Consider the following 23,367-nt stretch of genomic DNA (forward strand, 5'->3'; position numbering starts at 1 on the left):
GAGCATGAGGCGAGGAGATAACTCTCCTTTGCTCCTTACAGGGAAAAAGTCACAGATCTCCGCTTTCCCATTTTGACAATGCAACAACAGAAGGGACGTTCATTCAATGGGAAGTTAATACATTAAAAAAAAATTGCATTTATCCACAGAATATACTTTTTAGCTCTGAATTTTCTTTGCTATCATGCATATTACAGATGCAAAGTCATAACAAAAATAGTAAACACTTATATATTAATGAGATAGTTACAACAGACCAGATAAAATCTTCTCTTGAGTAAAATCCAGGGCTACAAGACTAAGAAAAACTTACAGATAAGGTTAAGAAGAAATTTAGGATAACTCTCTCCAATAATTATTCCCTAAACCACTTCTTGAAGTTACCCCTGAAGCACCTATTAGCAAGCATTTTCAGATGCAGGATGATGGAAAAGAGGGATTCCTGATTGCATTTAGGACAGCAACACCCCTTTTCCTGCAGATTCTACAGGGGAAAAAAGTACACAACACATTTGGCTTTTGGATGGGATATTTTGCTGGAAAAGTCAGCACTGGCCAATAAATGTAAACATTTATTGTTGTTGTTTCTCAAGGTAGGATTTAATGATTCAACCCCAGGAATCAGCTTTGCACCTGATTGGTCTCAGGGAGAAGTGTTCTACTTTATTCCCCATTGACCTTTGGGTTCAGTTTTACTGTGAAGTAAAACCAGATGAGACTGAACTTGAGAAGATAATCATGAACAGAAAACATTTCTCAGAGCATCAGTGAGTAAATGGCTATTACAAGAAAGGGAAAAAAAAAAAAAAAAAAAAAAAGAGAGTGTATTTACAAACGCTGAATGCTTATCTGAAAGACAGTTCATTTCACTGAACCACTCCTGAAATTAAAATCTGCAAGTGCTTAAGGCTATTCATGGGAGTGTTAAAGAGAAACACCCCTTTGTCCAAACAAACCAGTGCAAGAAAGGCATTAATTTGACTCACTAAGATGACAGACTTGCACATTGTATAACTTAAACATACATGATGGGGAATATATGGAAGGAGAAAATGTACACAGAAAGTGTTAGGCACATGAGAACGATGAAGACAAAACAAACAAATGTTTCTGTGGTGGCAGAACCACAGGTGGGGAGGCAGGATGGGGCAGGATGAGGGGGCAGAACAATGCAGAACCATGGGAGGATCCTGCCTGGCTATATCAAAGGCTGAAAGCCCTGTTCCAGATACTGATTTTTGGGAATTACCTCAAGCGACAAGAAAGAAAACAAACCCAAAAACCTTCAAGAAGCAGTCCTGCAGTGACTTTCCACAGGAAATGAGCCAGCTACAATGTCCACCCACCTGCACTGCACAGCAGGGAAAGCTGATGTTCAGTAAGAGAAACTAAGTGAATATTCAGCAACTGGAGCCATCGACATATAGGGCCAAAAAGCCACATGAACTAGAGATATTTATTTTTATCTTCTTTCTTTCTGCTGTCATTACCTTGCATTTTGTCACAGTTCAAAATATGCCGTAAACTCTCAAAGGCAGCACTCGTACCTGCTGGTGTGTCAATGCAGTGAAGTACACAATGGGAAACCAATTTTTTGGGGTGCTATCATATTGCAAATACAAAATCGGAAAATTTAATCAAATTTTGATTACTGTAGTTTAATTAGTTATAACTAGCAATAATTAGTAAATGTGCTAATTGGATTTTTTGAGGGGTTAAATCACAATCTTCGTTAGATGGCTGTCATCACCATAATGCTTTTGCACTTTGGAATTTAATGAATTTCATGTATTTATTCTCGTAACAACCTGTTGTGCAAATACCATATACCATGATACACATGACGGTGTCAGATGGAACACGTATTATCAAAGGTATTCGGATGCCTAATTTCTACTGATTTTAATGTGAGCTTCAGTGCCTCAACAGAAATTGCAGAGGTCTCCTGCACAGCTAATGGAAGCGTTTAGGCCATCCTCTAACTGGAGAGCACAAATGCAGGTAAGGAATGGAGAAAAGCAACTGATTTGAAGGAGGAGAAGGCAAACAGACGACAGATTAGGAGAAAATACACTAGGACCGATCCTCTCTAGCTTACTTTGTGGCTGTGAGATATCTCTTTGGAAGAAGAAAGAGAAAAGGTGTTGGAAGCTAAAACTTATATCATATTAATAAAAAAAAAAAAGAAATCCCTTACATTTGACAGCAGTAAGGCAGAAGAGGAGGAAGACGTGGTAATACCAGGCTTCTTATTGCAAAGTTATGAAAATAACACTTGGCCAGTAAAGCCCCATCTAACACAAGAAAGTGCTGTGATGGACACACAAGCATACTTTTATAAAGAGCTGTAGCAGGGAAAAGAAGGTAAATTTATGTTGCTGTTTTAGAGTTTTTTTCTTTTACATGTTTTTTAGAACCCATCCAGATATTGGTCAGGAAGGACCCATATTTTCCTCACGCCGTAGCACTATCTAGGAAGAAGAGATGTCACCTAAGATCAGAGAGCAAAGATGGTGACACTGCAGGTCCACATTTTTCGACAGCTTATCTTCAGTCAGAGTCTGTTTACAACAGTTTTTCCAGTTTAAAAATTCTTAAGTATCTCTCTTTTACACTAAATAAAACAGTGTGTCAGCATAGTTTAAAGTGAATTGAAGGTTTTAATTGGTATTTGGAAAAATAAGAAGGTTTTTTAAGCAACTGCGGGTATTACAATTCCACCTCGAAGTCTAATCTGAGAGCAGGAGTGCTAGTGTTGCATAATGACAAAAATAAACACGAGAGACCTACTGTTACTTAAATGTGGACAAGTTGGACCAGCTGTGTAACAGTCAATGCTTCTACAGTAATAGATGTTGACAGCAAAAATAAAAAGAATGCATTACTGAGACATCATCAAATGAGCCCTGTCATTACATGGAAACTCCACCCTGTATAAGCTTGTCAAAAAGTGTTACTGTAATCCTTTGAGAAGCCTCCTCCTCAGGCAATGGGGAAAAAATGTTCAGGATCAGCCCAGAACAGGTGTGTTGCGTTGTAATGCCAGGATTTAATCAAGTATCTCTTCACATTAGTCTCACAAAGGAACTAACTCAGATCTATTTGGGCCCATCATGCCATGCTGAGACGATTATTTAACTATCCAATTAAAGTAAGCATGCTAACAGGGTGTTTAACAATGGATATTCCAGGGCGTACAATATTTTACAATTATTATTTGTTTTCCTAAGTCCAGCACCACGCACTGACACTTAAGAGGAACTTCTACTACACACTCTTCTCAAAGACAGTCCCTGAAAAATCTCAGTTCACAGCTTGATCAACAGTGGCAAAGGCCGATTGTCCCTGCTCTGAGATATCATCCTCTTTTGCTTACAGGAGAAACTCCTTAGTGGCGTTTATTTCCTCGTTGCAAAAATCCCCAACCCCACTGCCTGAACAGTAATTGAGGTATCAACATTTGTAGTGTGGGCCAGAGAAGAAAACATGGTTAGAAAAGGAAAATATGTCCATCAGATGTATGAAATCATTAGTGTAGCCTCAGAGTAATTCCACATACACAGCCTGAGGCTGGACTTCAGTCCCTAGACCTGACTGCACTGACGAGCGTGGGACTGTATCCTGGCCATACAGCCTTGCTGCTGTTTATGCCACTGAACCCACCATTTAATTATCCATTGGCCACTTCTTATCAGAATATGCTGATCATATTTTATTATTTTTGTCTTGTTACTATGGCAATTTAAGTAGCAATGTTAGAAAAGCAGGCAGCACAACAGCTAGACCAGCTATCTACAATGGCATGTCAACAGCGTGGTCTGAAAGAGGCAGGAGGTTTCCAGTATGTCATCTGGTCAACACAGCCAACAGGCAGCAAGCAACAGGTCCAATGGCTCATGATTGACCCAGAAGCCTTGGAGGGGCAGGGAAGAGAATGGGACAGCAGATTGATCTCCCTTTAAGAAATCTTGGGAGAGAAAATGGGTGCCTAAACTACACAGCACCGTACCTCAAGACAGGTACATTGGATTACTACAAGTACACGTATGCATCTCAATGTTTTCAAGGTATATATTTGGAGATTATGTGAGAAAAGCTTAATCAAACACAATTTACAAATCTAAAAATTAAATCCAATTGCTAGTTAAATGACAGTACTTTAGTACATGACATTAAAGAAATATGCTCCAAATTTGCCTGATAAAAATTACTAGCTACACCCATAAATTTTACTAATATATGGATATAAAAGCATGGGATTTAGCTAACCATACTATTACCACCAGGTAATGAAATTACTCACTTTGCTCAGGTGACATAAGTCGGTGTTGCTGTTCTGAGCATCTTGCCTACACCACCAGTCGATGACCAGTGAGAGGGAGCTGGCTGTAAAGCGATGCCTGAGCAGCTACAGCCAACGTCAGGGCAAACACCTGTACCATTAGCTGGCAGCGGCAACGGCCATCCTGTACCGAAATAACCATCAGAGGGCACTGCAAAACATGCTGTGCTAAACAGAATTATGCAATAGCTGTGCTGGAAGCTGACATGTGCATGCAAGTTAAAATCCAAAGTGGAGAAGTTCAGCTGCAGAAACTGACTCATTAATGATTCCATGCTGTTATTTACAAGTGTTGCTAGTTCTATTTCTCTCCCTCTCACACACTTCTGTTTACAGCAAAGCTATATAGATGACTTCTCTTTTTAAAACACAAAAGAATTTTTCTGCTTATATTCTTGTGGTTTTACGATGACTTATTGTTGCTATTAAGAAAACAGTAACAGAAACCGGACTCTGTATCCTGTTTGCTATTGTAATATTTGTGAAACAATTGCATCAACTGCAATAAGATCTTAAAAAAGAAAAGGTGTTGATGTTTGAACACTTAAGTTGTCAAGTACAAGACTTACAAGAAAGCTACATGTTATGTAGCAAACCACAAAAAGGCAGTATTTTTTTTCCAGCCTAAAGCCTTCTATTGCGTACAGACTGCTTGTCAAATACTCCCTCTCTGCAACAGTAATTTCATAAAGCGAAGTTATTTTTTCTTTTTAAACTTCCTGCTTCAAAGTTGAAAGTGTCTGAGATCACCTTTTTGGCATGCTTGTAACAAGTGGAGCCAAGGTATAAGTAAATATTCTATTCGTGTATAGAACCCACAGCATCTGGAAATCTGCCCCAAAAGTTTATGAAATCTTCCATTAGTTTTCTGAACGTCCAAGCGTGTTAGAAAAAACTCCCGTTGGCAAAGAAATGTCACTGGTCCTCTCACAAAAGGAAATGTGAGAAAAGACTTCAGAAGACTCGGACAAATTGAAAAATTAATTTTTATTCATTCCTCTTTCTCCCTACATAGGTGGAGTACTTGGACTAAGAAGTCAGGAGACATCCATATCACCACTGTGGGGACACATGTTACTGGACGGTCGCTGTTCTTGGCCATCCAGTAAAGGATCGACAGCAGCTCAGGAAGCAGAAGCCAGTTCCCGGTTCTGCAATCACGGCCTCAAGGCTACCAAGTCTTCTCTTCCTTTAAGCTTCGTTTCCCTTACACCCAGATGTTTCTCAGTTGCAAACCCACTTGGTTTTATCCTCTTAGGACAGGTCTATCATTATCTCACCCGCCCCCACCTCCTTCTCACAGAAATACTGATGTCCCCTGCTCTGGACAACTGTTCTGGTCTCCTGTTCCTCCCTCTGTTCCAATCCCATCACTCCTACTTCTAGTTCCTTCTCCTGCCCCTTATTTGCTCTTATCCTTTATATACTTTTCTTTCCTTATGTTTTATTCCTCTCCATCATCTGTTATAGTTTTCAATTCTGAACCTTTCTTGGAACTCATCTGTGATGTGAATTTTACCTTCTTATTAAACCACTAAAAAAAAAAACCCCATACCCAACATATTCCTGTTAAAATGCAATAAAAAAATTCAATTATATTGTGCCTTGGATTTTTGTTGTAATCCTCATATTAAAATTTGTGTTCAGTATTAACAAAATTAAAGTACATTTCTTCACCAATGAATTACAGGTAGCATAAATAAAGAAGAAAAAAGGAACTACAGATATTGTGCAGATATCGTGCCTTCATATTATTATAACCATAATCTGTAAAGCTTGTACTAATGAGATGTAAGATTTAAATGTGAAGAATGTGTTTAGTGAATTATTTTCAATCAATGTCTATACAACAGGATAAGAATAATCTTGAATGGCAACATACCTATTATTATAAATTCCTAAATACTTCATTACTTCAAAATCACACTCTCAATTTATAGAGTAACAGACAAACATCTTTCAACTGTATTCCTCACTGTGTCTACTTCTGTGTAATTGAAACACTAGTGTTGCAAAGTCTTGTCATCATTTACCCATTCTGCATTGTTCTGAATGACTCAGTACGTGCATAGTTCTGGTTAAGATTGTTTTTCAATCTCCTTTTAAATGTATACATTTAACATATATCAATCTATTTCTGTTTTCTACCTATGACTTAGAGCTGGTCATTGGGAAAAAATCTGATTGTCATTTCCTTGTATGAGCATATTAAGCTCTATAACACCACTGTAAATGTAAATGGTTACTCATGACTAATATTCAGAAAAAGGAAACAAACTGCAAATGACAAGACCAATAAGAAGGAATTTTTTTGAGACACCCAAATAAATACATCAAGGAGACTTAATTTCTATTGATGGAAGAGACCCTAAAACACATCATACCCAACTTCATTGGCTAAAGAAACATCTGGATAATTTTGCATCCCCAGTGACTTGTGGAAGCCTGTAGGTATTTGCAGTAACTTTCACCGCTCACCTCATCCTTTATGTCTTCCTGCTGCTGGGCACTGAAGATCTCCATTGCAGCCATCAGCCTCATCATTAGCTCATCCACTGTTGTGTTACCTAGCAACAAAGGAAGATAGCTGAACTTCATATAATTAAAGTTATTAAACAAAAAAGAAGTCATTTTAGAACTAATCCCTGAGAAATAGCCAGACTTTAAAAAAAAAAAAAAAAGTAAAGAGTAGAAAATGCAAGTACTTCAGCAGAATGCCTTTTTATTTGAAAGAGAAAAAAGTTTGCCTTTTTATTGAAAATTCAAAATTGTTTTTACAAAAAACCATTGATCATAGGCTAAATTTTTAGGTGGTTCAAATCTGAATGACTGCTTTTGTGCATGCATGGAATAACTCTATTTTTTCTTTTAATCGCTGATGTTAAAGGAAAGGAATATATCTGGCGTTCCCTGACACAGAATTGATTTCACAGTTTTAGAATTCCCAGGTATAATCACGGAGACTGAAGCAATTGTTTAGTGAGGAAACAAAAGGTAAGATGTTGGCAGCAGCATCCAAGTGGATTGGTTTAAAAGAATGGGAAAAAAACCGAATACGGAATACGGTGATTGAATGGATGTGTGCGCACGCATTTTTATTCAGGTATAACTAGCAGTAAAATTTCAAATATTATAATATATCCTCTTCAGTGTATTTACTTCTGATAAAACTTCTCAAGCTAATAATAGCAGAAAAGTAAGTAATCTGTTTATATATCAAGAAATACAGCACATGCATAGGAAAACAGATACCTCCTCACATTTTTCCACCAGTGTGCCTCCAGTCTTCAGTAAGACTGAAAGGTTAATTTCCTACCAAGATGCACTCAGTCTTTGGTTTCTCTTCCTAAACTGAAGGCTAGACTACCCACTAGAGCCACTTGTCATAGCAGTTAAAAGGTCTTAGACCATGAGAAATGGTTGAAAATGATAAACTCTCAACATCTGTCAGCCTAAGCAGCTTTTGGACCCTAGCAGAACAATACCAACAAGAGCTAGATTTATACTGGTGATGCTGCTCAACATTTTAAAAGGAGTAAACTAACCAGAGGCCACAGTACCACTAAAGAAAACAAAACTGTCCCCATAGTTTCCAACCCCAGGAAAAAATAAAAATCAAAAGCAAATTTAGACAGTCTGCATTTCAATAAATGCCACTGGGACTTAAGTTTCTATATTGTTGTATCTCTTCTGTAAACATGCCTTCTCACCCAGCCCTGAAAGACCCTCATTGTTCCCATCTCTAGCATTTGCTACCTTAGCAGAAAACGTTATCCCACATTCTACAACACGCATGACTTCAGAGCCTACCATTCATTTGAGGGCATATTGTTGAAAGATACCAGTGTCCCGATTCATGGGAAAATAACAAGGACAGCACTCTTGATTTTTGTTAAAGGATAAATTTAAGTAAGGCTGCAACAGGTAATCACTTTAGTTAAATTTAGTTCAAAAGATTACAGGAAACTTGGCAAATCATTAGATCTTCATTAATACAATGAAATAATTTGGATCATTATAATATAAAGCTGGATTGTATTATGACTCTGAGTTATCAAGTTGTTAAAACAATTAAGTAATTTAAGCCAGTAAGTACCACTGTGGGATATTCAGTGAGATAACGCAGGTGCTGAACTATGCTGCAGAGCTATAAAAAGAAGAAAATCTATTTATAAGACTACTTGTATGAAATAAGTTTTATAAGTGACAGAAGTACCATGAATTAACGTTGTACAGTTACCTTGCACTAAGGAGACAAAATCTATGCAAAATTAACAATTCTGTCCACACAAAGGAGCACTGCAGATTCCTCAAGAAAATATGCAGAAAGAAACAGTAATGCTGTCTGCAAAAGGCAGTATTTCCTGAGGCTGAATTTCCTCAGGAAAACAAGGAGAGGAGAATAAAGACTGCTAGACATAAGCAATAAATAAATGAGGACACAGTGTCATGAAGGCAAACTTGTGGAGAAAGCAGAAGAAATGAGAGGCAGCCATTCTTTGATGTATTTTAATCTGAAGAGTTACTGAGAACAGCAGTCAAAGGGCATCACTCCACATCTAAGTCATCTTGCTGTCAGCGAAATCAGAGGAATGGTTATGCCAGAAAGAATGGCTCATATAAGCCAGAAAGCTTCATTTATGTGAGATTCTATTAGTAACTTGAATTCTGATCTTATTTAGGGTCTCACCCTTTGCAGGCTGCAGGGTGGTCTGAACCTGCAGGCAGGTCTGAAAAAGCAACTTATGTTCAAATATTGGCCCACCACACGCAACAGTAGTCCACATATTAACAAGGAACTACACACAAAGAACTAAGTGCATTCTGGCATGGCATGATCTGAGTATAAATTTGGAAAACCAAGTGTAGCTCCTTATTTAGGAAATTTGGCTTGTATTTTAGAAAAATGAAAAACTTAAACTATGATTCTACTACAGTCATGGCAACTTCAATCTCTAATTTTGCGTTAATGAATACATTTATGAATAGTAGCTATTTATATCATGGCAACTGAAAGCTTCTTTTATGCAATAAATTACTATTTTGAACATCTTAAAAAAGAAATGGTTAGCAAAGATGTCTTCTAACAGTTTCAATACTCACATAAAAAACATTTTAAATATAAAGCAAGAACCGTACCTTGTATTACATTCAATACTTCATTAGATGATCGTTTTCCCATAATAATAAGGAAAAGCGGAAACTGGTCTGTCTTCTGAGTTCGAATTGTTTGGGCTACAACACTCCCGAAGTGTCTAGTGCACATTGTCAGAAACCTGTGTGGGGAAAAAAAATAGTTAACGTTCCAGAGGTGGTTTTTAAGTTAGTTTTAAAAAAATAACTATGCTAAATTCAGCAGTTTAACTGCGTGTTATCTACTGTTTAACATCTAGGCTTCTGCATTCAATTCTAGAGCTCTTTATCCCTTTTTATGATTAAAATATGACAGTACTTACAGATATGATAGAATCCAGATTGTCTAAATTAAAATAATTAATAACTGGTTGAGACAGTGATTTATTTGATGGAGAATTCCATTTCCTGCTACTCTATTCCGCAGGCTATAATTCAAAACTAACGCCCCCCAAGATAACAATGCTAAATCAATTGTTAAAAACTTCTAAACAGAAACTAAGTAAAGCCATGATCTAGTAAGCATGGCAACATATAAAAATAGTCTAATTTCATATGAAAGCATAATTTAATAATGAAAGACCAGGAAATTATTTTTATCAGTCATAGAATTAAAACATGGTACTTCAGAACTGTATTTTCTTATTGTACTAGTGCCCTGCCAGTGACATACTTAGCAGTGTGGTCTAAAAACAATAATTCTAAGCTTTTGACCAAAAAAAGCTCTTGGATATTAGCATACAGAAGTCTAGCATTAGTATTCTTAACACGATCTTGAATAAATGAAAAAACTGATAAAGCTTTTCTCTTCCATTAGAGGACTGTTTGAAATTAGCATTTCTTTCAAGAGAAAAGGGTAGCTTATGATATGTTTTCAGATCTGATGGTAAAAAGTAAATGTCATAATAATAATGAATTATGAAAGACCAAATGCAAATATAGAATGCTTTAATAAGATCCAATTTAATAAAGTCTGTAAAAATAATGGACTTTTAATAACATGGGTCACAAAAGGCAAAACAGTGGAAATTCTGAGGACTAGCCACTGGTACAGGCTTATTAATTCTTAATTATGTTCATGAAAGGCAACTTAAATCGTGTGTTTTCTTATGCCTTATGATAATATTTTAGGTAACAACTACTCTGAAATGTATGCTCTAACTGAAGAGCAAAGTCCTGTTGTCACATGCATTAGAAGCCAAATCTATTTGAAAAGACAAACTGCATTAAAATGTCAAGCACTCCAAGTCATTTCTTCTCAAAGATCCTGAAAAGATTCAAAATTGTATTGTTTTCAATCAATATATATTGTATCTAATGAAATGGCTAAAAATTGATAAGCCTGATGAATACAACATTGGGCTTGTTTGAGGCACCTGAAGTATAAAAAAATAACCCTTCCTTAGAGACAATTTGTAGCATAACTATGGCCACAGCTGGATCGAAGACAATGAGCAGGGGTAGCTAGTGAGTATTTCAAAGCCATAAATGTTACTGACACAGACTTTTCCTTGCCTCTTTGATTCCCTGTCTTTTGAAATTCAGAACGATCACACACAAAGACAATGTCAAAAATGCCAGAGACTGCTCTTGTCAGAAATAGCTACGTAGAGACACACCATCTAGTAAAGATAAAGTCTCCATAGAGTCTGGACATAGAAACTCTTAAGTTAAATAAGGGGTTTTGATGTTTGGTTTTCAAGGTGGCAATACATAAGTGAAATCTCGGCCTCACAGAAGTCAATGGTGATCTTCCACAACAAAATGACTTATATGAGTTCGAGGTTTCACTCCTGGAAGTAATAAAAACAGTGGACAATTAAACTGAATTCCTGAAACCTGTGTATTAAAACTGTTTAACAGAGTTCAACACACCACAGAAGAAAAGCACTTAAGTTCAATGGGAAAACAAAATACTTACCTGGAGGTGAAAAAGTGCTGTAGAGAATAATACTAGAAGGAACAAAACTAAATAGACTATTACATTAGTTGCACTAGTCAAAGGTGTTGGTTTGTTGTTGTTTTGTTTTGTTGTTTGTCTTTCAAACCACCTCCCTTCCTATGCTGCTGTTGCAATCTGCTCAGCTCACAGGGACAGCAGCCATCTCACTCACGTACCAGTTACAAGAGCAGCTTCTGACCCGAATGCCACAGATTTGCCACCACTGCCATCAGGCAGCCTTTGTCTGTCTTGGGGGAGTAAGGAGAAACAACTCTTCTTCCCACCACTTCCAACTTTGAATAATGAAGTCCAGATTACAGCATGGGCAGCTGTGAAGAGTATGTTCATGGGGGATGAATGACCAGCTGGTGGTTATCTTCAGAGCAGAGAGAATACACACAAGAAACTCTTCTCACTAACACGATCCATCAAAATAGATCCTGCCCTTTGGAACCAAGACAGACCCCACTTATCTGTTGAATCAAAATGTAGTAAAGCCAAGAAAAATGTGAAGGTAGTCAAACGATGCAGCACTGAATAAAGAGATAGCAGCAGCAATCTCCAACACCTACACCATCTAACTCCTGTTGACCAGTGATTACTCACTCACACATGTGCTTTTCACCAGGTCAGTGGAAAGTGCGCAGCAATTACTCATAGCAAGTCTCTTCATTTTACCAGATGAGTAGGAATTGAATTTTCATTCATGATCCCTGTTCAGTTTTTCTAATGCCTTTCAATAGATTTTGCAACTGCTTAACTAATTTTGCATTTTTTTTCCCTTTTCTGCCTTTAGTGATTGTGCATTTGTAGACCTTTTAACTTTCTTCCACGTCCATATCCAGAAAAAAAATAATAATCTCCTCTGTGCTAATATTTACTGTCAGAAGTATGTGAGTAGGACCAAAACAATTTGGTGCAATAACCAGTATCTTACTCTGCACATCACTAACAAGGCGTTCTCTTACTTTCATCTAAACTGAAGTGTGCCAGATCTTTCAGTGGCATCTCCAGAGCTGCCAAGAGAATTGCCTGTGGAGTGCATCAAAGAGCCAGATGTCCCTCCAGGGAGAACTGTTTTCCACAACACGCTCGATTACTGTGATCTCTAACCAAAAGTGGAAATAGAGGAATGCTGCCAGAAAGGGAGGGCAAATGGCATCCTACTACTCTTTTATTTTTAAATTACAAAAATAGTCAAGGAGGGAGAGGTATGAGAGAGGCAAAAAAGGATTTTGTGAAGGAAAAATCTATTAAAAAAAATCTCAAAAGTTACAAGAATAAAGTTCCTCAAGAAAAGTCAGAGTTTTGGCAGACAGCATAGTTTCTTTACTTCTTTCATGACCCACTAGTAAAGAAACCAGCAGTTATTAAACTACAGAACAAACATGGCAACTGACCATGGCTTGGCAAATGCAGAAACAAACCCTAAAAAAATTACAAATTTATCTTAATTTTTTTAAATGTATATTGAACAGGTGTTAACTCTTAGACATAGTTCACCCCTTAGTTAAAAGCGGCACACAGGAAAAATTATTCTGGTGAAAAGACAATGTTAATCTGGGGGGTTGCTGATCACTGCACAGCAGTTATCCCTCCACGTGCACTCCGAGATAACCTGTGCAAAGAGCTATCATGTTTGCAGCATGTTAGTTTCCTAGAGAAGCATGTTATCATTCCCTACCAGCTAACATGTGGCACATCATATTAAAATACACTCCTGGCATAACTTTTTTGTAATTTTATAATAAAATGCAATTTATTTAATATTACTTGAAAGAGCTCCTAGCAGGCAATTACAAAAAAAAAAATAACAGCTTTAAAAATCTACTGAAAACAGTTTAAAATATTACTGAGTCTCAAAACCAAAGGGAATACTTATCACAGCTTAAGTCTACCATAGCTCCTGATCTCAGATGTGTTATGCAGAACTTTGTAAATGCTAGGGTTTACCAATAATATGTTTTTGTGAGAATGCGCAGCTTTTAATTTTTAACACCAAAAATGGCCACCTCTGGCCGAAGCACTGATCATCAAAAGTCTCAGAGCTCAGTATTTTTTGATGTCTGGAAAGCTTTTGATCTATAGGATACCTATTTACACCACAAAATATGTATTGCCTTTTGAGAGGGGGAGCCCAAAGGAGTAAGCCAACCCCTGGGTGGGAGATGGCAGCTGTTCCCAACAGATGTTTCATCATTACAATGACTGGTATTATCTCATAGTTTCTTTATGTATCTCCTGCTCATGTATTATGTTGTTTCACATTTTTGTTATTCATATGGACAGGAGCTACCGCAGTCAAGTTTGGATCCGTGATTATGCAAGATCCCCTCCTTACCAGACCATGAATAGAAACAAGCAAACAAAAATATCTGTGATGCTAAATACTTTAGAAAACTGTAAATATTCCTTTAATATTTCAATTTAAACAGTTCAGTAAGCTAAGAGCATCTCTGGTGCCCAATCTCTAAAGGGTGCACAAGGCAGAAGAGTTCGTTGTCTCCCAAACTGTCATGTTGTCTTTTTCAATGTGAACTGGTTCAAAGTGGTATCTACTTGTACCTAGTAGAGGAATAATTCACAAAGAACTGAAGAGCAATTAAAGGAAGAACTTAGCAAAAAAATTGCTGACACTGTAAGTCCTCTGCATTTCCATTAAAAATCACAGTGCCACACAGCACTGCTGCCTGCTGCCCTCGGCCTTGATCCAGCCACAGGACTCTAAAAAAGCAGAGGAACTGAGACTCCTTTCTCTTTCCACTCAGAAAAGTGGCAACTGGCATGGTTTTCAAAAACGTGCACACCACCCACCAGTCATCATGGAAACCAAATATTGATGACTCGCTGCCTGTCCTCCATTGTGGTATCAATTTTCAGTTACCTACTGGAATAAAACTGACGATACAATCTGATAGGATGAATAGCTCTGCATACATCCCCAAATTAATCTATCTTCCCAAGACATTATGAATAAAATAAAAATGTCAAGCAGTCATAGCATAGTATAGTTGCAGAAAGAGTAACTAAATCTAAAATGCTAATTCTAGCTTTTTTGTCATGGAAACCTGCAGAAGGAAACTAACGCAGCACAAGCTGCGTATCGTACATTGTAGCGTACTCCTGGAATGTGCAAAGAGGGACACCTGACGCTACATTTTGAATGTTTTTCGTATGTTCAAACAAAAACTGAAGGCTCTCCTTTGCTTTTGCTTTCCTTAAACTCTCCCCAACACCTTAAGGTTAATTAATAATTGTATTAGCAAATCTGTCCAGTGTACTAAGGGGCAAATTATCTTCATACAGACAGACCTCTCCTCTCAAATGTATGGATAAAATGTATTAAAATAAATATTAAAAAATTGCATAGGATTTCAGATCAATTTTTCCTTATTTTCTCTACTCACATAAACAACAGAGATCTGGTTACTTGTTACAGTCTTATTCATATAAATCTTCCTGTAGTTACTTTTAATTTTTACACACTGGTGGGAAAACTTTGGAAAAGTTCTTCCTAAAATGAGGCCTTTTGGCACATGGTACCCGCTATGCTTCGTGCAAAGGACTTTCTAGCAGAAAGGCTGCACTGGAGATGTTTTTTTGCTATTATCACCTCAGCCTGAAGTCCTGCTCAAAAGCAGCAGGAAGACAAAATCTGGTAGCCTTTTCTAAAATATCTAATCCCTTTCAGTCTGAACTGGTGTTCAGTACACAACCGGGATGATTTTGGATCATAAAAGGTGATTTATTTATGACCAGATACTTCCCAAGGCCAATCTCACTTTAAGAAACTTTAAAACTTCAGAAATGTGTGTGAAAAAAGGTAACTGCTTTCTTGACCATGAAGAAAACAGTGATTAATATCAAATATGCAAGATTTCTGACTATTTTTAGTAATAATTATATACTGTGCAAAGTCAACATAAGACTCATTAAAATGTTAATGTAAAAATAACATTTTTGTGTTAGGTATTTACATTTTTTTAAAAAGTAAAAGCTGAGGTCTTGAAATGGTGTATTAAAATAAGCTTGCTCTCTGTAGTTTCCATAATACAGAGTTATTGTCTTACCCACATTGATAGGGTCGTAACTGTTGATTCAAACACAAGGGGAAATAAGTAACAGATACAAGGCATGGTTTAAAGATGTATAAAGAAGCCTGAATGAAATGATGTGGATATCCTCTAAATATCCAGGGATTCAGATGTAAAAAGCATGATTTTATCCACTTTTTCTTTATGTAAGAGTAAAGCCTAGATGAGCGGGTTTTCTATCTTCATAAAACATGGAAGATTCCATTTCATCCTGCAAGGTTCAAACAGATTAGGTAAATACTTTATAACCCCATTTAGCATGAAACACATCCCTCTAGAAACTCATTAATCCATCCTTTCAGGTACCACTGGACACCAGACAAAAAGCAATGGTAAAAGAATAAATAAAATACACCTGGACCCCTTGCTAAAACACTGTATTAAAAATGGAAAACACAAGATGTGCTTGCATATCAGTGGTAGTTTTGATTATTGCCTATCATATTAGAAAGGCATGTAATATTGATTTGCTAAGGAATATTCAAGGCTTGCTACAGGTAGATTTAATAAAAACCTAGATAAGAACAGTTACTCTACAGATGTCACTAAAGCGGGAGAAACTACAAGCACATTTAAAGTCAGTAAAAGAATCCAGATTAATCTTCACAAGTGGGAGAAGTCCTGACAAGTAAAATGCAATTCAACAAGGTCAATGAAAGCCTTCAAGTAGGAGTAACAATTGCACAAATACAGAATAAGAATCAAGCAGTAACGGAAGATGAAAAGTCATGATGTGAAAGAGACAAGCATCATATTGGGGTGAGTAAACAGAAGCACGGTTTGTACAACATGAAATAATCCTCTTTCTGTATTTAGCACTGAGAAGGCAGTTTTAGGCACAATGCATTGCAAAGATGTGGACCAATTACAAAAGGACCATATAAAGGTTGCAATAACAAACATCTACAAAAGGACGAGCTACAAGGAAAGGCTGAAGGAATCACAGTTGCTTAGTATAAGGAAATTGCAGGAAAACATAATAGCGCCATTGAAGTCCAAAGAACACAGCAGCAGAAAGGGAGAAAATACCTCATTGCCTACTGAGTGAACCAAGATATAATTGTTACTGATTGCTGAAAGAGAAACTTCAGTTAAATATTAGCGTGAACTGCCTAAAGGGAGTGAAAGTCGAGTACTGGAACTGGTTATGGAGAAATGCTGAGAAATCTCCCTCACACCAAAGATTAGATCAGACAACCATTGGTCTGGAATGATGCAGGTTGAACTTTCTGGACAGGCATGGACTGAACGCTGTTATCTGCAGCATTCCAAGACCCACAGACAGTCAGAACAGCGACAAAAAGGAGAGGTGAGTGGTCAAAGCAGGGTCATCCTAACCTAAAGGAAGAGGATGGGCACCTGCACTTCTGCAAGGATTCTTGGGCCTGACTGGGCACCCTGCAGTACCAAGTTGATTCACTCACGCCTTTCAGCTGCATTTTGGTATGAACAATTCTGACTCTGCCAGCAAAATGATTTCTTCAGACAGTTGATTTAGGTGCATAGATGCAGCTAAATTTCTCTACAGCTTCAGTTCCATGCGGCATTAGACCTCACTGGGCCAGTTGTGGACTCCTGTAGTTAGATGGAGCTGTGAAGGACTTCTTTCTCCTTCCTCTAAACAGTGCAACAAGTCTGTCTTGACTACCTGTTTTTCTGTCTTCATCTCTTTTGCACAGGACACTACAGAGCTTTATTCTTTCACCTTTTCTGTTCAACAAGCTTAATAAACTAGTTTGAGTACAGTGGGGCAGAACTTGCTTTAGGATTTGGTTTTATAGTCGGGACTTAAAATATATGCTTACAAATGTATCAGTTTAGTTAACTCCTGTGGTTTTAATAATTTTTTTTTTTCAGATGACCATAAAGCATCACTATAGTCATATAAAATGATGCACTGAAAACCTTAGTCGGATCAACAGAGAGACTACTTTCTATTTACAGTTGAATATTATGGAGACATCCCCATGTTAGTAATCACAATCAGATTAAAATGCATTCTCTTCTGGTTTTTAGTTTTCCAAATTTGGACATTTTTAGACTACTAACATGAAACTACCTTGAAGCACATAAATATTTAAGTATGGATAGTTTACCTTTTCTGGTGGGTATATAATAAACAGTTTAACCATCATCTATATACAGGCAGATTTGTTCTCCATCTAAAGACACAATCACCTTTTAGTCTTTTCCTTTTTTCTTCGTTTCAGTGCTATTAGGAAACTATTCACAAGCGCAACCCTGAACAATAATATGCAGTAATTATGACTAGATGACAAAGACATGCGAACAATTATTGAGCCCATTTTGAAACCCTACACTAATAAAGTCATTAGATGCTGCCCTTGCCATGAGCCCTCTAAAAGCTTCTGAAGTTACAAGAACACACGGCATTGTTCGTTAGGACAATCGCTGCTGGCAGAATGCAAACCTTGAGTTAAACCATGCTGCAAATTGATCTTGACATTCTGTTAAGACCGCCACTAAAATCAAAAGCAAAGGAGAAAAGGAGAAAATGAGCGGGTGGGATGTAATCACGGAACAGAAGGGTTCCCTCCTCACCTTCTTTCCTCTTACTCCTCAAAACAAACCATACAGAAAATTACAAACTTGCCTGGTGTTTGAGAACCTCTATTTTTAAAACATTAATTAGACTTTTGACCTGCTTTTATTGACTGGCACTGTATTGCTATTAAAGTACAATAAATAAAATATTGCAAAATACAATAGAAAAGGTTTTCACACTGTTCTGGGAAACCTGTTAAGGATTTAGTGCCTAAAGAACACATCCGACAGTTTTGCAAGCAACGTATACAGAGTCTACAGTCACTCCTGAAGAGGCAGAGAGAAATTAACTCGCCAAGTCCAGCTCTCACAGACCCCACACCTGCAATATATTTGCTGATGGATCAAATACGATTGGGGAGCTGGAGTAATATGGTCAACTGGTCTTCATCCAGGCATGCATCATTCAGTGGGTTAGTATTAAGGGTCAGCAACTGTGAATATGGCTAATTGCCTGATGATGAAATTGCAGGTGAAGACAACCTGCTGCTGAGAAGCTTTTTAGTCAATTAACTCTTTCCTAAGCTTAAGCAAAGTGGAAAACTATCATTTGAACATTAAAACTAACAAGTACCTGTCATCAGGGCTGAGAAAAGTTGGCAACACCTTGAAATACAGTGCCCAAGGGCAATGATATCAAAAGCTAAAAAGCTGCTACAGACATTCCAATCACTGTTTTATGGTTATGGCATTGCTTTGCTTGGCAAACATTATGTACATTGGCAATCTGTTAATATTATGCATAATCTATGTTTGTAAATGCTGTGTGTACAAACGTAAGGGTATGTGTGCATGTGCAAGTATATATGTATGTATATAGTCACTATATATCTGTCCTGGATATAAATACATTACTGTATATTAATGAATTAACAAAATAGTGCTTGCATACACATGTAAACACCTCCCATACACACACACATAATTATATTAAATGGTATTTAGTCAACTCTTTGAAGCCAGAAAGTGCCAGAACTATAGCTGCTCATGTCTGGCTCTCCTGCTTGTCCATCCTATAACCTCTCTGGAAATCTGAGTTATCGCTTAGCCCATGCGATGGCCTGATGCAGCTGGTGAGCTGCTGCAGCCGCATGCTTGGACCAAAAGGTAGGGCCAGAACTGCCAACACCACTGCTGTCAAACACCACTACTGCCCTGACACCTCCCATAAGTGTATTTCTGCTGTTTGGAGTGGCACAGTAGTAAACCTTCACAGAAAGCAATGGAAAGGAAACAGCGGGTTTTAGGCTCATGATTCCCACCAAATCGAGCGGAATATAACAAGAAAGTAAAAGACACCTGTAGTGTCATGGGGTTTTTTCCTCCTTTGACCATGGACAACATAAATTAAAAGAATATTCCAAAGTTGCTCACTAAGTCTAAACTATAAATGATAAAGCTTTCATGTAGATTCCTTAACAGTATTATAAAAACACTATGTTATTTTCCTAAATGAAGGTTAATTATTTTTTTTTTCTCCATAATTTGCAGCACTTACCCGAAATAATTGTTCCCTTTCCTGTAAACCTTATGTCAGAGGCAATTAAAAGCTGTGGAAGCCAAAACAAAACATCCTCTTAACTGTATTAACTAGAGTTCTCCTTCAGTTTGACAAATACTTAGTTAGAAATTTTTAAAAAATCTGACTCCTAAAGTCGTAATGCTTATGCTCTTGCACTCCCACTAACTGTTACCCTGGCACCTGCACAGTGTTTTACTTCTAGTCCTCCCTGCAGAACTCTCTTCACTCTATTGCAATGGGCGTTGACGCACAAGATGGAGAGATTTCAAATGAAAAGTGCTAGTGTACAGTAATGCAAGATTCAAAGCACGTCCCTACATAAGTGTCAGCTGAGAAACACATTAAAAATCAGGAAGAATGACAAGACTTTGGAGCTGTTTTTGGTCTACAGTGTTCAGGATAGACCCCCATTTCATTAATGAGAAAAATGGAAACTACTATTAAGATTGGTTTTGGAACAGAATGACATCCATAGAGGTCAGAAAGAGGACAGTAAAGAGCAAGAAAAATATCAGAACATTCAAGATTTTTGGCTTATATGAGGAAAGTATCTGTATCTGTTTGAATTCATTCACGCCATGCTACGGATTGAAAACCTGCCTTTTACTCCTGGCATTGAGGTGTCCCTATTGATTGCTGTAAATAAAGTGGGCCTGATTCCTCTGCCTTCCCACCTGGGCTTTTCCCCTAATGCCATTGTAACAGCACAAATACGTTGCTCTTGGGCTACACCAGCATGCAAAAAGCAATTCCTTCTGTTGTTGCCCTTGTCTTCTCACCATTCCAATAAAAAAAGCTATGTGCACTGTCTTCACAGGATATAGAACACAATAGGCTCCAGGACCACTATCCCTACATCACATAATGAAGGGCACTAATTAAACAGAGGTACTGAGTATTTATCTATAGGAGTGCCCAGAGTGCATTGGTGCTATCCAACGGGAGAAGGAAGCATCATGCCCCCTCTGAAGAAATTGGTCTAAGGAGCAGGCTATGACACTAAACACAACTGAGAAATTATTCTAATTCGAGCCAGCATGCCCTGTTTACCCCTTACTATTTTTTGACCTCACTGTTAATATGACAGTTGCTTTGTTGTTAATAGAAAGCAAAAAATGAAGCCCTATCGCACTGCACAATTGGTGACTAGGTTCATTGAGAATAGCTATAAAGCCTTAAACAAGCCCTTTATTTTGTGTTTTAAGAAGTGTCATAAGGAGTTAATAGGACACAGCTGTACAGGCTCTTTCTAATAAGCAGCTTCTGTCCCTTTGGTCACCACAGGTGTCTCTGTAACCTGCAAACTCTTATTACTAGTGTATCAAAGTTGTGCTACTTAACAGATTTCTTTAGTAAAACACAACAAAGCAATTACATGGCTGTTGATCGTCAGTCATAAAAAAAACCCTCAAACACAGTTTTTCAAAAGAAACTACACTGCAATTTTTTGTCATTGTAAGATAAAAGAAACAGGAGAATTAAATAGAAAAGCGAACAATAGAACAGCAGGTAGTCAACTGAACTTAGCCACTACAGATGGTTTAGAAATAGTGTTTCCTTCTACACCAACTTGTGGGATAAAAGGAGGAGGCTCCTTACTGCCCATGAATGGCAATACCGAAAGACTTAAGCAACTTTCCCGTCTATGTATTTGGTCCCATGAAAGAACCTAGATGGTTTTTTTTCCTCTCACTCTTTTCTTTTTAAAAAAACTTTTAATGTGTTTTTGCAACTGCTTTTTGCCATGATCTTTAACTCTTCTCTAGAATAACTCAAACTAGCAACATAGCTGCTGATTCATCCAATGATGAAATGCAGAAGGTCGAGTGAGGAATTCCTGTGAAACAAAGGTGTCATTTAAAATGTGTACTAGAAAAAAAGATTGTTCTGTTCTCCATGCTCACTTTCAGTAAAGAAATATTACATATTTATGAACACAAATGCATGAATGCTTTATTCTAGCAAGTCACAAGAGAAAGAAACATAAATATGTACTTTCACTTGTTCAATAATCAATGGAATTAAAAAAGTGGCAACCTTATCCCAGCCCAAATGGCTGTTGCATCTTTTGTTCAAAAGTTAGAATAGCTCTCATTATAGTCATATAAGCAAAACATTATCTTGGCAAGCAGTCATCTGTTGTGTAAATATAGGTGATGAAATAAGGTCCAAGTTAGAAAACTAAACAAGTCTAAAAATAAGAAGTATAATCATAAAATCATTATTTTCAATAGATCATGATCAACTGGTATATAACTAAAGAAAAGAGAGGTCTTAATATAATATATAAGAAAATTTGTTAGTAACATACAAAAGATGTAGAAGTGGAACCTACAGTTTTTAAATTCTTTACTGATCAGCAAAATGATAGCCTCTCTAAGACATAAGATAGCTTTTATTATGTTAAAACCTATCAAAATACCTGAACGTTACCAAAGAAATGTTCTGCAAGAAAACTGTAGTTCAAAATTAAGTTTTTAATTTTTTGCATAATCTGTTTTTAATATTAATTTATAACACGGATGTTAGTTTTAAATAAGATTTTCATTAACAGTAGTTATTATTCCAGACAGTTCTAATGCAGTGACCCCTATGTATATACAATTAGTGTCCCATAATATTATGGCACTGCAATGCAAAACTGTGAAGACATGTTCCTAGAACTATGTTTGCAAAATAAACTAAAAAAAAAGAAGGAAATAATTTCTTCAACTATTTTTTCCTGCACAGGAGTAAGAAGTCACTTTGTAATGAAAACAAGGACGGTCCAATTTTGAGTGAATGTCACCCAGCCCAGCTTCGCTGATCAGCTAAGAATGAGCATGAAGTTTTTAGTTCAAATAGAAATCAAGTAACAAAAGATTTCATACAGAGATAAGTGTCTTCCTTGAGAGAAAAGCTGCTCCAGTCCAAAGAGTCTTACCTTGCTCTGTTTGCTTCTTTTGTCATGTCCCATGCCCAGGTTATGAAGTTCTGACTCAGATAGGAGACAATAGATTCAGCACAAAGCATTTGTGAGCAGAAGACATTGGTTAGTACGCTTTCGTCATGGTGGAGGTAGATAGCAAGAAGCTTTCTCTGAAAAGACATGAGAAAAGATTAGTGAAAATTTCCTCAGATGATTTAGTAATTTTAAATTACTGCTGCAGATTTGTGTGTTAGTACACCCTATGGTGTTTACGGAGGGTGCCGAATACCTCAATGTGCACACACAGGGAAAAAAACCCAGTAGATTTCAAGTCAAATGGTCCATCCCTCCAAATCTGTAAATATTCTCAATGCTTCCCAATATTTTATTTCGGGTACCAAAACATGATATATTTATTATATACTTAGAAAATGAAAATAACAACATTTCAATGAAAAACAAAAACCTTATTAACAGACTTAGCTTAAGAAATGAGTGAACTTTTTTGGCTTGCTGCCCATTAAAGATAACATTCGGAACAATTCCCTGAGCAAGGAACACACCTCTTGATACAACAGCATCTACAATACAAAACAATTATAAACAATCTGAAAAAATGATACAGTATTGTTATCACCCTATCTGTGGCCAAATAGAGGAAAATCAGTAAGTAACAATACAGTTGCTACAGTCCCAAAGCCTGCGATGCTACATGCTGGATGTTTTGGCAGGTCTCCATCCAGCCATGTGATGTGGGGAGGCCTACAGCACACCAGCCTCTCATGGACTTTGTAAGTCAACATGTAGCTGGTCAAAAGGCCATGTGTCAGCCCAGCTGGCTATGTCTCTCATGGAGCTGAG

At 37.2% G+C, this 23,367-nt stretch overlaps 1 protein-coding gene across 1 annotated transcript in view; it reads right to left on the minus strand.

Moving 5' to 3' along the window:
- FAF1 (Fas associated factor 1) overlaps positions 1–23,367 on the minus strand; it is a 172,689-nt gene that overhangs the window by 24,495 nt on the left and 124,827 nt on the right. The window contains exons 13-15 of the mRNA XM_086463159.1: positions 22,522–22,676; positions 9,482–9,618; positions 6,821–6,909 (exon numbers count right to left, since the gene is read on the minus strand). Of these exons, the coding sequence (XP_086319285.1) occupies positions 6,821–6,909; positions 9,482–9,618; positions 22,522–22,676 (381 nt within the window). The remainder of the gene's footprint in view (positions 1–6,820; positions 6,910–9,481; positions 9,619–22,521; positions 22,677–23,367) is intronic.

Source organism: Leptosomus discolor, chromosome 3 (assembly GCF_034619465.1).
Source record: "Leptosomus discolor isolate bLepDis1 chromosome 3, bLepDis1.hap2, whole genome shotgun sequence".
Taxonomy (NCBI): Eukaryota; Metazoa; Chordata; class Aves; order Leptosomiformes; family Leptosomidae; genus Leptosomus; species Leptosomus discolor.